General features: G+C 35.0%; 1 protein-coding gene across 1 annotated transcript in view; it reads left to right on the top strand.

Annotated features, from left to right (window-relative positions):
* Positions 1-12,765, top strand: part of LOC150092894 (mediator of RNA polymerase II transcription subunit 13-like) — a 557,023-nt gene that overhangs the window by 427,189 nt on the left and 117,069 nt on the right. The window contains exons 18-19 of the mRNA XM_090414065.1: positions 657-966; positions 8,197-8,370. Coding sequence (XP_090270191.1) covers positions 657-966; positions 8,197-8,370 — 484 coding nt within the window. The remainder of the gene's footprint in view (positions 1-656; positions 967-8,196; positions 8,371-12,765) is intronic.

Below are 12,765 nucleotides of genomic sequence, written 5' to 3' on the forward strand. Positions count from 1 at the left end.
ATTTGTTTTACTTCAGGTTTCTTGGATTATATAGCACTCACATTAGTGCCACAGGTTTCCAGCATTTTTGCAGAAATTATCATTGTAAAAGAAAAAAGTATGGAGTAATTTTTATTTTAGTGGATAACTTAAGTATTAATTGCTGCTTAAGATTTTATTAAATCCATTTTATTTTAATTTTTTTATGTGACTCTCACCCACAAGAAATTGAACCTATTATAATGCATTAATATTGTGAGGGGGTTGGAGTTTTTTTTTTCTATTTTTATTAATTTTTTAAAATATTTTTACAAAATCTGGAAACCCCATTGTTGAGACCAAACATGGAAGGTTTTCAAGCCGCTTTGGGCCCCAGTAAGTGGGGCAGTGGTCTCATACTGACCAATGAAATTCATCTCTCAAAGACAATCACATACATCTATGTCCTGGCAGTTCATGACATGATTTAAACCCTCAGTCTGTTTGTTGGAAAGCAGATGCACTAACCATGTGACGAACCAGGCTAGCAATTAACCAGTTTTTAAAACAGTTATGTTATATTAATATGAATTAGTCTTTATTAAAGATATTTATATTTTTTAAATAGTTAAAAGCCATTAATAATATTTCATGAATTGTTGAATGAAGAAAAATATTGAATTCCTTTTATTTTTCAGGACAAATTATTGCTGGAACCATATTCCAATGCTCGTGATGTAGCTTATGTTGTAGTGGCACCTGAAAATGATTTTATCCTCTCCCATGTTCGCAATTTCTTCAAAGAACTGAGTAGTATCTATGAAGTTTGTAAATTGGGTCGGCATTGTCCAATTACGAAGGTGCTTCGAGATGGTATTATGAGAGTTGGAAAAACAGCTGCTAAAAAGTTAGCTGATGAGCCAGTTGACGATTGGTTTAATCTGATTGGCGATGGTCACCTTGCCAGTAAACTAAAATTGTATGCTCAGGCATGCAGGCATCACCTAGGTATACTTGTTAAGCTAGTTATTCTCTGAGTTTATCTAGTCATTTTAACAGATTTAATTTAAAGTATTATTAATTTCTAATACTAAATTTATAATATTAATTAAATCCAGCAAATTTTTTTTTTTAATTTTCATAATCGTGGCATTAATTCATGTCACAGTTACTGGAACAAAAACTATGGGGAATTGGAATGAAAATAAATAAATGACACTAAATTATATAGACTGAATGAGAGGGATTCATCTGTTTGCCTTATACCAGAAGTATTCAAAAAAGCCAGAGGTTCTTCTTTTTCCTTTCAATAGTATAACTAATTCAGGGTGGTCATGTAGCCAAATGACAAAATCATTGTCTGTATACCTCAGGCATGCTTTTTTGGTGTGTGTGAGTTGGGGAGGGATGAATTTAATGCCAAAATTTAAGAAGATTTCATATATAAGTTTCTAACTTATATATGAAATTATAAGTTAGAAACTAGGAAAAGGGAGTGTTGAAAGGCCACTGCTACACATCTTCAGTTTGTTTAAAGAGCTGTTTGTTCGTCTAAAATACCCTGATTTAAGGCAGCGTTTAAAGTGTTCGCAGATGTTGGGAGGAGAAGATTATCGAAAAGAGCTCTAGTGTATCATCTACTGAAACATTTTTAAAAAGGGGATGACATGAAAATTCACTAAGTGATAGTTCTTTGAAGTTTGATATAGTCATTTTAAAATTATGGCTGTTTTTATGTAGGTTGGTGTCCTGCCATTGTGTGTCCAAATTTAACAAGCACGTTATGGAGACCGTTGCTGGATGCACATTGACAAGACATCTTACATAAAAAATCTCACCCACTTTAAAACCTATATAGAACCTTCAGTTAGAGGAGAATGATCACTTAGTAAACTTTCATGTTGTCCCTCTTTACAGATGTTCCAGGTCCAGTAGATGATACACTAGAGTTCTTTTCAAAAATTCTCTGACCCCTCAAACATTTATGAATACTTTAAATACTGTCTTAAATTAGGGTGTTTTAGATCAAAGAACCAGCTCTTTAAACAAATCAGAATTATAGCAATGTGCTTCTACTCCCCCCCCCCCCTGCATTTCATGGATCTTGTTTTAGTCATCTGGTTGCCTTTTACAATTCAGTAACAACAATAGTGGATGAGGATAAAGCATACAATATCATATATATTTTTTTGATTTTGCAAAAGCATTTGACAGAGTGCCAACTGACGTTGGCATTTGAGTTTGGATATCAAGTTAGTGGATTGGATTGGTAACTGGTTTTCTGGAAGTAGAAGGTTACAAGTGGAGTTTCACATGATTCAGTACTGGGACCATTACCATTCAATCTTTATGTCAGTGATATTGAAACTGAATACATGGAGATATTCAGTTTTTTGTAGATGATGATGTGATGCTTGGGGGGGGGGGGGTATTAGTAATAGTGTTGATGGTTTGGCTCTTCAAGAGGATTTGAGAATTTGAATAAACTGGAAAGGTGTGTAAATGAATGGGTATGTCAGTGTGATGCAACTGAATGTAAGGCTTTGAAATTTGGGATCCATAAATGAGATGCTTCATACCCACTTGGTGGAGTTATACTGGTTGAAGAGGAGGAAGCAAATGATCTTGGGATGATTGTGTATAAAAACTTGATATTCAGAGGACATGTTGCCAAGGTTATGAGGACAAAGAATTGTTATAATGTTGAGGAGGACATTGACCACAAGAAATAAAAGGATGGTGGTCCCATTGTATAAAGCTTTGATCAGCCCACATCTGAATCTCTGTGATCAGATATGGTCACCTAGATTTGAAGGATTGAAATTTATTGTCTACACTTATTCTCTTTGGAAGTCATCTCCATACTGTTTTTCCCCAATGATTATGACCCTGAGATCTTCCAGAAACATATAAATTCTTTTCTTCTTTCTAACTCCTTCCCACACATGGCACTGTCATTTGTTACTTCTTGGACCCTCTCATGTGTGTGGCTGATATTAACACGTTCGCTGTCAACTACAAGTATGCTCGTAGTTGGTATATGAGCCACACAAGCCAGCTATGAGCATACTCGTATGACGCTTACTGCCGTCAACGAGATTACCCATACTGGCCTTGAAGAAGTGAAAATGCTTGGCTTGTGGAGCTAGCCGCAAAACTGTGTATACTCGTAGAAGGTATATGTTCCACACAAGCCAACTATGAGTATGCTCGTATGTCGCTTACTTCTAGCAATGAGATTACCCGTACTGACCTTAAAGAAGTGAAATTGCTTGGCGTACAGGAACAAACTATGATGAAGTAGCGTGGCAGCGAACATGTTAAATTAATTTTAAAAAAAATGAGCTAAGCATTGAGAAAATAGGTGGTTGGCTACAAATTAGTGTTATTATTATTATTAGGATTTTTACTAATGGTTTTGTTATTTTTGCTGTTATTTGTGTTGCTGGAATATCAGCAAAATAGCAACTTTTAAATCACAGCCACTCCTACTTTCTCAGTAGTTGGGTTATATATATACACAAACACACGAGGGTGAGCTGAAAAGTTGTGCTAATCACCATGAAGAAATTGAGGTAGAACCATGTCTTCTTCTTCCCATCCTATCCTATCTCATCCATCCCTTAGGATGGGTTGAGTCATCCCCCTCCCAAATGAAGGGGCTTACAATGAATTAATGCAGCCAGCTCATCGCTTCTCTGTTGCATCCCCTAAGGGCAAATATTCATGATGACTGTAGATCCGTGTGTGTGTGTGTGTGTGTGTGTGTGTGTGTGTGTATGTTCGTTCATGGGGCCAGTTTGCCTTTTGAGGGATGAAAAACCTGAGTTTCCGGATGAAAAAAAACTCTCTACCTCCAAATGAGACTGGCTAACTCACCTTTAGTCGAAAGAGACTAGATAAAGGTTCCTCACATCATGGACAGGAATCAAACCCAGGTCTTTCCCGACCTAAAGGCTTTGTCTATATCGACTGAACTATGGAGGTTCCATGCCTTCTTATGTATCCTAAAAGAAAAAGAACAAATTATTACAATTTGATGAAATATGGTGGTTAAAGGGTTTTAATATGCTTTTTATTGTGGTTATTTCAGTTACTTTTAATATCATTTTTGTTCTAAGTGTTTATCAAAACTTCTCATCCCTCCTCCACATGTGTGTGTGTGTCAGTTGCATCGTGTGCCCATTTTGGTTGGGTGTGCAGTCATGGCTTATGTGACCCAGGCTACAAAATTCACATCAGTTTGACCATGTGATTGCATTTTTATCAATGTATGAAAGTTTTAAGAGTGTATATTACATCAGTGCTCATCTTAATTGGTCTAATGCAATTAATTGTAGGATAACTTTCAATACTTATCAATTAATTGTAACCAAATCTGCACAGAGTGGGGGACAGTGTGCTTGTTTTAAGATAATGTATATTAGAAAACAATAATGAAGGCAAATGCTATATTTGGTTGGTATATTTGAATTATTCAAAGGTGTAAAATTTGGAAGAGGAGGACGAGGCTTACCTCCTTCACCTACAATACTGTTTCCCATTGTAAATATAGGCAAAAGAGTTATAAATTTATTAAAAACTTGTCTATATTATATATAAAAACTTGCCCACCGTCAGTTCATATTTCATGTGCATGCAAAACAGATAAAACTCAGAAAACAAAAACAGCAAATCATAACAAATTACAACTTTCAATTGGATTGATTAACACAACAGCAAATCACAACCTCTAGGTGCTATTGTCTCAGAGCTCACCTTCTGAGCAATTTAAAACTACTAGAATGTTAAAAATTTGACCTGCTACACCATCTGTACATCTTTTCAAAGTTCTCAAAGGTGTATGTGTTTTGAATGCACACCTGTGCTATGAACACAAATGTGATGCAATGTTTATGTTTTGAAAAGTGTCCTCTTCATTAAACATTAGTATATTGTGTTTACTTTTAGGAATCATGCAAAGTTTCGAAACAATTTTTAATTAATGGGAATAAATGCAAAAATATAATATCAGGGATATTGCTATTTGGTTGATGAACACCGCACACCTAGCACACCCTGAATATTTACTCATATCTGTTTTTGCATGCATGAAGTGTGAACTGATGTGGTAGGCAATTTTTTTATATAATATAGACAAGTTTTTAATAAATTTATAACTTTTTGCCTATATTTACAATGGGAAACAGTATTGTGGTTGAAGGAGGTAATCCTCGTTCTCCTCTTCCAAATTTTACACCTTTGAATAATTCAAATATACCAACCAAATATAGTATTTACCTTCATTATTGTTTTCTAATATACAGTATCTTAAAACAAACACACTGTCCCCGATTCTGTGCAGATTTGGTTACAATTAATTGATAAGTATTCAAAGTTATCCTACAATTAATTGCATTAGACCAATTAAGATGAGCACTGATGTACTATATACTCTTAAAACTTTCATACATTGACAAAAATGCAATCATATGGTCAAACCGATGTGAATTTTGTAGCCCATGTTGCATAAGCCATGACTGCACACCCAACCAAAATGAGCATGCGACGCCACTGATACACACACACGTGGAGGAGGCTGAAAAATTCTGATAAACACCTAGAACAAAAATGATATTAAAGCAACTGATATAACCACAAGAAAGAACGTATATTAAAGCCCTTTAACCACCATATTTCATCAAATTGTAATAATTTGTTCTTTTTCTTTTAGGATACATAAGAAGATATACGGAATCTCCATAGTTCAGTCGGTATAGAAGAAGCCTCTCATCGAGAGAGGGTGCATACTTTACAACTCTTCACCAACTACAACTAACCATAACTACACCAATGCTATCTACTGCCCACCACCACTAATATTTCCACAAACATCCATGCCCACGCCTGGATTTGAATCCACAACTTTTTAGCTGGAGAATGGATACGCAAACCAGGCTGGCATATGTATATATGCCGGCCTGGTCTGTTTATTTGGGACACAATGCCATTTAATTGGGCCATCCAGTAACCTATATGACTTGTAGTGTTAGAAAATGTTATTACTATTACATAAAACCTCCAAGGAATCCAAAGACTCATCGAGGAAGTGCACATACTCTACAACTCTTCACCAACTACATCAACACTATCTACTGCCTACCACCACTTGTATCCCCACAAACATCCATGCCCACGCAGGATTCGAACCCACAACCTTTTTTTTGGCTGGAGAGTAGATGCACCAACCAGGCCGGCATATATGCCAGCCTGGTCTGTTTATTTGAGACACAATGCCATTTAATTAGGTCATCCAGTAACCTACAGAACGAGTGTTAGAAAAATTACATAATCTTGATTCAAAAATTGAGTGCTGATGATGCCTGCAATATTGATGAAACAGGACTATTTGATCATGCTACATCAGATTATTCATTCTGTGTGTTATAAACACACTACACTACTTGGATCAGTGAAAGCAGTGGATTGTGTAACACTGTTATGTTGTTCAATATATCAGGAACTAGTAAATGAAAGCTGTTAGTCACAGCTGTGGAGCAAGAAGATGATTTAATGCATAGCAGTAGTGTTATAATCTCTCTTTGTTATCTTTATTGTCGACTGCAGCCGTTGTTAATGTCTATGTATACTTGGATTGTAAGCCTTAAGTCAATTACTCTATTATAATTACCTTGAAATATATCTTAGAATGTACCTTTGTTAAATTAATATTTGCTCTTAATATGACTCTTTATCACTTTACTTAAACTAACTCCACCTTAATTCTACCTTACTCAGAACTGGATCCTCCGAGAAGGGAAGTGAAAAGAAAAAAAAAAAAGGACCCTTCTGTTCCCTCTCAGTCCCCTTAAATATGTCACTAATCCTTTGTTTCAATACTGAGGTTTCGAGATTGCCTTGTGGTATGATGACTTCACTTTGACTCTCTCCCTTCGAATGTCTGTAATGTAGGCACCTATTTTTGTTCGCAAGACCTTGCAAACTTTTGCTGATTCATTTTCCTAATTTTGTTTAATCCCCTCTTTAGTTTTTTCATACAACTTTCAACAGGAATTATTTTATGTACTTTACAAGAATATAAGGTATTATTTAAATATTATTCTAATTTCACATTTTACATTATATATACATGTGTTTGAAACCCCTGTAAAACCAAGCCTGATAAAGTTAAATCATTTAACTTATCGGGCGAGATTTTACAATAGCATAGCTACTATACTGCGAAACTTATACTGGGGGGAAGAATTAAGTAGACTCAAAAATAATTCTTAGTCTTAAAGAATATATGGAAATCTTGTTAATGTGTGTCGGGGGGGGGGGGGGGGATATCATGCCTATGCCAACAATATATGGAGAATTGAGTCAATGAGTGAAATGTATTGCCAAAGAGGATGCTGGGATGCTGTTACAGTTCATTTAATGACTTTTTGACATGGTATTAGATACACTGAGGGTTAGACTTTGGTATGTGTTTTGCATAGTTCTATACCATGTCATATGTCTTGCATGAAAAGTGTGGCAATTTGTTATTACTATTATTATTTTATATGTTTACTAGGGGGAGATCCTCCCCAAGATGCCTACGCCCCCCCACACACACACCGTGGTGTGTGTGGGGGGGAGGGCTTGAATTTTGAAAACTCGAAAGGGGTTCCCCCCCCCACACACACCACGGTGCCCAACCCACTGAGTTCTGGACTGGTAGGCTTGTTCTCCTTGAATTTTGATGACTCGAATTTTAAAGACTCTACACTCAGGGTAGCCCCGAGTTTCAAAACATTTCAAATAACTTGACAAAAAACATTACAAAACAAGCCTTATCATTTTATATTATAGAGTAGATTTATTTTTCTGCAGTCATAGTCATCAAATTTTGGTTTGATTTCACTCAATCACACTCTTGCTTATAATTTTGAACCAGAGTTCTGTTTCTAAATAAAACTGACAAAGTTGAAAATTATATCAAATTGTTTATGTTGCCATTTCCACACCCATGAAATATATACACATACTTTGCATATGTTTCCTTAGCTCTGTCATTTATCATTAATTATATAAGTTATTTAATGGCTGTGATTTGCTATTTAAAAAACTATGTTTGAATTTTGATTTGTAGCATTGTAGCATAAGTATTTTAGTATCCCATTTTTTAAGAAAATTAAATGACTATAACTGAAAAATTAGAAAGCAGTTAAAAAATTATAGTTTCCAAATTGTAATATTTTTTTTTTCTTTTAGCTCCACATTTAGCTACCCAGCCTTTAGACAGAACACTACTGGAAACTCCACCATCACTAAAACCTCCTGACAAGCCACCACCACCACCACCACCAGCAGCTTCTCCAAGACCACCCTCAACACCAGAAAATATAGATAAAGAACATCCTACTGGTTCTAAACAAGTAGAATCAGGTATGTCTTTTAGCTTATTTTGACAAGTATTATTTTAGAAATTGAAAAAATTAATTATCCTTAATAAGTATTTCTTCAGATTCTAGTATAATAGAAAAAAAAAAAAATTGTGTATCATTACAAGATAATGTAATATTTACAAGATATGTTTGAAATGTGATCTGCACTTTTTCTATTGCTTCTGCACTTGTTATGTTAATTAAGATTTAATTCTTACTTTTAAATTATTTTACATATAAAATTCTAGAAGAAAATCGTTTTATTTTCTTTATTTATGAGATATTCAATGAATTTGACAGGTAATATATATATCATTAAAAACACAAATGTTTGTAATTTGTTTTATATTGTTTACTGAATAGAAAATGCTTCAGATTTCCATGGTACTACATACTGAGCTTAATATCATCTCCTTCCAGGAAGTTGACTACCATGAGCTTTCACTATGTTTCAGCTTCCACTCTTACAAATAGATTGATATTAAAAAAGGACAGACTCCTTTTTTAAAGGAGTCTCATGGTAGTCAACCTCCTGGAAGGAGATGATATAGCCATAATTGCAAAAATATATAAGGCTGAAACAGACTGTCTGTGAGATAGTGGATGAAGTGAATCAATGAGAGAGGGATTAAATCGACTGCTCTCCTGTGGGCAACATTAAGAATGTTTAAAAACGTCCTTAGTGCACTGCCCTCAAATGTGAAAACTAGTGTTTTAGCAAAAAGGGATGTTGTGTGATGTTTATGTCAGTGAAGGCTGGAGATAAATTGCAGTGTGAGGTCTGTTTATTTGTATGTTATTCTTGGTAACATTGTTATTGTTGGTGAATTGAGATCTTTTTTTGCAAGAAAAAAAAAGGCAGAATTGTGTTTTCATTACATTGAACATGACTAAGCTATCTGCATCCTATCAGATAATGGCATGAAGGTCTGTGTTTAAGGCACTAGTCATAGAGGATTTTGAAGCTTGAATTGTTTGGGCACTGCAAGGTTTGCCAGATACTATCATCAGCAAAATTATAAGTAGGGTTAGTGAGAGAAGGTAATTTATATATAAGAGAAATAAAGCGGGCAGTAAGGTCATTGTCATTCTTGTATTGATGAGGAAGTCTGAAGCCATCCATCTTGACATGCAGCAACAGACCAGACAGAAAATTCACTACCTATTTGCAGGGAGTGGCAAGTATTGGAGACGTTCAATTTTCTGACTAGGCCTCAGTGACAGACTAATGTATGTTCTTGAAATGTCAAGAGCAGCATTCTTTTGGATCTTTCCATATCATATCCAGAAGTGTGTAATGTAGGTTAGGAGATCTAATGAGAATCTAGAGTGGGCAGTATCCATACTGGTGGTTATGGATACTGGTAGGGCTTATGGTAGTCGAGTATTTTTGGATCATAACTTCTGAACGCAACTGTACCCATGAAGAATGTTTTGATGTCCAAGTTATTTAAGATTCTTCTGATGTCTTTCTGGCGAAAGACAACAAGAAGCATCTGGCACATGTTTCTGGTATGACAGGATACAACAGGAAGAGATGATAACCAGATTTACAAAAGATGGCCACTGTGCTTAAAGCAAAGTATGCTATTATCCCTTGCAAAAGCCACTAGAAAGCTTTTTTGTAAGTTGGCCCTTACCATGATGATGCCCTTTAGTCAGAACACCTGAATTTGAATCTTGTCTAGAATTTAAAGAACCTTTATAAGGACCCTTCAAGCGACAGTGATTTAGTGGTCTCCTATTGAGGTGGGGTTTTTTCCTCTCCAAAATAGGCAAACTACCTAAAAGAACACATAGTTTATAGATATCGCACACTGGCCTCATAGCCATAATTGCAAAACAAACATGCTTTTTTTGGAGTCAGATTGACATTTGTTGATTGTGGTTTCTCATTTGTTGCATTGTTTTAAGAATGAGGCTAGTTGAGCAGCAAGGGACTCAAGTTTGAAAATGGCTGAAGGGTTTTATAGCATTCTGTTAGAGAGGGAACTTGCAAGATTAAAGTCTATGTTACCAAGAGGAAAGATGATCTCTACACTATACTTGGAAATAGAACTGTTTAAGAAATAACAGAGTGAAAGAGGACTGAAAAGGTTATCTGATTTTTCTAGTTGGTAGATGGATAATTTGCATTAGATCATTGCTTACAATAAATATTTCCTATGCTGCTTTCAGATTGGTAAGTGGAATTTGAAAAGGATGGTTAGTTCTGGTTGCAGGCATTAAAGTCACTGAGGATGACACCTATGCTATTTGGATATTTGAAGTGCAAATAATTACACTTCAGAGATAAAAAAAAAAAAAAGTTGATAGGTCAGGGTGATTTTTAGAATTTGGAGAGCAATTAATAGCAGATGAATGCATGATTGTAACTTGATTGAGGCAAGGAAACCTTAAACCAAGGAGGCTTAAAAAATGAATTATAGCATTGACATTGGATCACATCACACAAGGGGTATACATACCAACTATGTGGCAGAAAAATTACTCAGTATTGTTTGAACAGTCCAGATGTGCAGCAATTTGTGAATGGTGTTGGACTTGAAATTTATATTGTTAGTCATCTATAATTTTTTATTCTTCTTATTATTTATTATTATTATTACCCCCTCCATGAAGTTGTCAGACTCATTGTGACAATGAGTTCATTTCTGCTATTTCAATAAAAATTACTTATTTGCATAAATGTAATAAAATAACAAAGATAAAATTTTTATCAGTCTAAAATGTGTATAAGATTAAAAGTCTACTTTTAATTTAGTTTATAATTTAGTTTAGGAAAGAAGAAAATAGTGAAGATTTAATATTTAATTTATTATTCAATTTTTAGTTTTAGCTAATTTTTATAATAAATAATTTTTAGATAATTGTCTCACAGTAACAGTACAAAATAAATAACTATAAATTTCATCTGCAGGTAATAACTATATAGGGATTCAATTAGATCAACATCATAAAATTTCTGATCTCTCTCTCTCTCTCTCTCACACATGCACACACAAGTATGATGTGTAAAACAAGAATATATATATATATATATATATATATATATATACAGTAAAACCCCATTTTTACGTTTCTGCAATGTACGTTTTCCTGCCATTTACGTCATTTTCCTTTGGTCCCGTCTTAAGTCCTATTTTTACGATATATTGTTTTCCCGCCATTAACAACTTGATGTGGACGTTTTTTCCCATGATTTGCATTTTTTTTCCGGGTGGCAATACTGATTTTCGAATCGATTTCCTCTCATTCAAATCAATTTCTGCGGAAATCTGCGCATTTCTGTTTCCAGATGGCGTTGCTTTCAGCTGTAGTTTCGTTTCTGCCATCACGGTGATTTGCACGCTTGCAGTAGTGATGAGCGATACCGTGATTTTTCATTCACAGTACGAATTGATATTGCAGAATTTCTGCTACGTAATTTAGCATGTGAAAGTTGCTTTCAAGTTGCTGTGGTGGATTATCCATGTTAGTAACATGGAGAAAAAACACAGAAATGTATTTTGGTAGAAGAAAAGATGGCAATTCTGCGACATGTAGATTGGCATGCCGGAACATATGTGCATTTAGCAAAAGATCTTGGACTCTCCGTGTCCACTTTGAACACAATAATAAAAAACAGGTCAAGCATTGAACTCAATGCAAAGCAATCTGGTGCTATGTCAAAAAAAAAAAGGAAAATACAGTATATCCGGACATTGCCATACGATGAATTGGATAAACTTGTGGCGGAGTGGTTTGTTTCTATGAGAGCATTGGATATTCCAGTTGATGGTACTATACTCCGAGCGAAAGCTCTTAAATTTGCTGTACGATTAGGAATTAATAGTTTTACTGCGTCAAATGGATGGATTGATCGTTTTAAGACTCGTCACAATATTGTGTATAATCAAGTGTGTAGAGAAAGTAATAGTGTTGCAGGGGAAACTGTAAACCAGTGGAAACATGAACTAAAGACTATTATTCAGGACTACGAACCGAAAAATATTTTCAATGTTGATGAAACTGGGCTCTTTTATAACATTTTGCCAAGTTTTGTAAAACATTGTGTTTTAAAGGAGAGAAGTGTCACAGTGGAAAACTCAGCAAGCAGAGGGTAACTGTTTTGCTCATGGTCAATGCTGATGGATCAGAAAAATTGCCTCCACTGGTAATTGGTAAATTAAAAAAGCCTAGGTGTTTTAAGAATGTGAAAAATCAGCCTACTAAGTATGATGCCAACATCACAGCATGGATGACCACGAACATCTTCACATCCACCATGTATGCTCTGGATGCTAAAATGGGAGCAAATAACTGCAAAATTATACTACTACTGCTAGACAAATGTCCTGCACACCCTAAAGATCTGCTGCTCAGACACATTAGATTAGTGTTCTTTCCCCCTAAT

The sequence above is a fragment of the Typopeltis vanoorti genome, chromosome 24, assembly GCF_054136105.1.
Source record: "Typopeltis vanoorti isolate ZY-2024b chromosome 24, IOZ_Tvanoo_1.0, whole genome shotgun sequence".
Lineage (NCBI taxonomy): Eukaryota > Metazoa > Arthropoda > Arachnida > Uropygi > Thelyphonidae > Typopeltis > Typopeltis vanoorti.